Source organism: Carlito syrichta, unplaced genomic scaffold (genome assembly GCF_000164805.1).
Source record: "Carlito syrichta isolate Samal-C Ts95f unplaced genomic scaffold, Tarsius_syrichta-2.0.1 Scaffold311121, whole genome shotgun sequence".
NCBI lineage: Eukaryota > Metazoa > Chordata > Mammalia > Primates > Tarsiidae > Carlito > Carlito syrichta.
The window spans coordinates 1-1,424 of NW_007255217.1; the positions used below are offsets into that span (position 1 = coordinate 1).

At 61.1% G+C, this 1,424-nt stretch overlaps 1 protein-coding gene across 1 annotated transcript; it reads right to left on the reverse strand.

The window, feature by feature from the left end:
* Positions 1-5: 5 nt before the first annotated feature.
* Positions 6-1,418, reverse strand: LOC103271031 (transcription elongation factor A protein-like 3; the record flags this gene model as incomplete). Its single annotated transcript, XM_008068510.1, has 3 exons — positions 1,394-1,418; positions 742-814; positions 6-376 (listed from the first exon to the last, which is right to left on the reverse strand). A coding segment is annotated over exon 3 (345 nt), but the record flags the coding sequence as incomplete, so codon positions are not given.
* Between the last annotated feature and the right edge of the window lie 6 nt (positions 1,419-1,424).

Sequence of the window (1,424 nt, forward strand, 5' to 3'; positions counted from 1 at the left end):
GTTTTTCTTTTTGCTTTCCGGGGCACGTAATCTTCAGCCGGGCGCTTCTCAGCGGCCCGCGGCTCGCTCCCTGCCTTTGCCTGGGATGCTGGCTGGCCCTCACCCCGGGGCCTGCCCTCAGCTGCGGGCTTGCCCTGCTTGCCCTGCTTGCCCTGCTTGCCCTCAGCCTCCGGTTGTCCCTCATCATCTGGCTCTCCCTCCTCCTCCAGCTTTCCCTCCTCTTCTGGCTTCCCCTCCACGTCTGGGTTTTCTTCCTCCTCTGACTTTCCTTCGTCATCAGGCTCTACTTCATCTTCTGGCTTTCCCTCCTTTTCTGGTTTTCCTTCATTTTCACTGTAGAGTTTTTCCATGCTGAGATTTCCTCTCTTTTCGTGTCCTGGGGGGAGGGGGGGAGGGTCGGGGAGGAGAAGAGGAGACAGGGCAGACTGAGGGCCCGGGGTAAAATGCAGGTCCGGATAGTACTTGCATCTCGCCCCAGGTCAGGGTTCTCCTCATCTGGCCTGGCCCCCAGTGTGCCTTCTACCCACCAGGTAGCCCACCACTCCTCCCACACACCAGAGCTAACCATTCCCTGACAGGTCTGCCACCTTCTCTAAATCCTTCAGCCTGGCAGGGCCTGTGTGCATGTGGTGGGGGGGATGGGCAGTGGGGCCCCAAATTCTGTCCAGGCACACTCTTAATCCTCCACACTCTTAATCCTGCCGAGTCCCTATTCATGCCGCCCCTCGCCCCTTCACGGACCTGCGGGGACTCTGGACAGGTTGCTCCTGCTTTCCAGGCCTCGCAAAGTGCTGGGAACAACAGACGCGCAGACCTGCGGATAAATAGAAGAGGCGGGAGCTGAGCGCTCAGTGGACTCCCAGGGACTCAGGCCCCTTTCCTGACTCGGGGCCCTCCTCCCACAGCGTTTTTCTCCCAGACCTCCCCCGCACCCCAGCCGCCATTTATTTCCAGGCTTTGGGTGCCAGACCACGATGCTTTTTAAACTGCGTTTGAGTCTCTGCGTCCCTCTCCCCCGGAGGCCACCTGCCTCGCCCCCAACCCCTTTTCCTGGAGGTCAGTGTCTTCAAAGGCGCAGATGGTGAGGGGGGTTATTTCCAGAATACATCTACGTTTCACTGTCGCACTGCGGGGGCGCCCCCTCCCCCCCTTTTTTGCTCTAAAATGGATGGAGGGCTCAGAGGAAGGGGGAGTCGAGAAGGTGGGCCGAGCCCTTGGGGATCCTGCTTTTCTTTTTCTCTGCCCCCGCCCGCTCCGCGTCCCCCTCCTCACCAACCTCCCGGATCTCTTCTCCTGCTCCCCACCCCACCCCCCGCTGTCCCCAGATAGATCCCACTGCCGGCCACCACCACCTCTGGCCAGGTCCTCCGCTAGTGCCCGCCTTCACACTGACCTGCGGGGACCCGGGACAGGCCTGCGCCTCC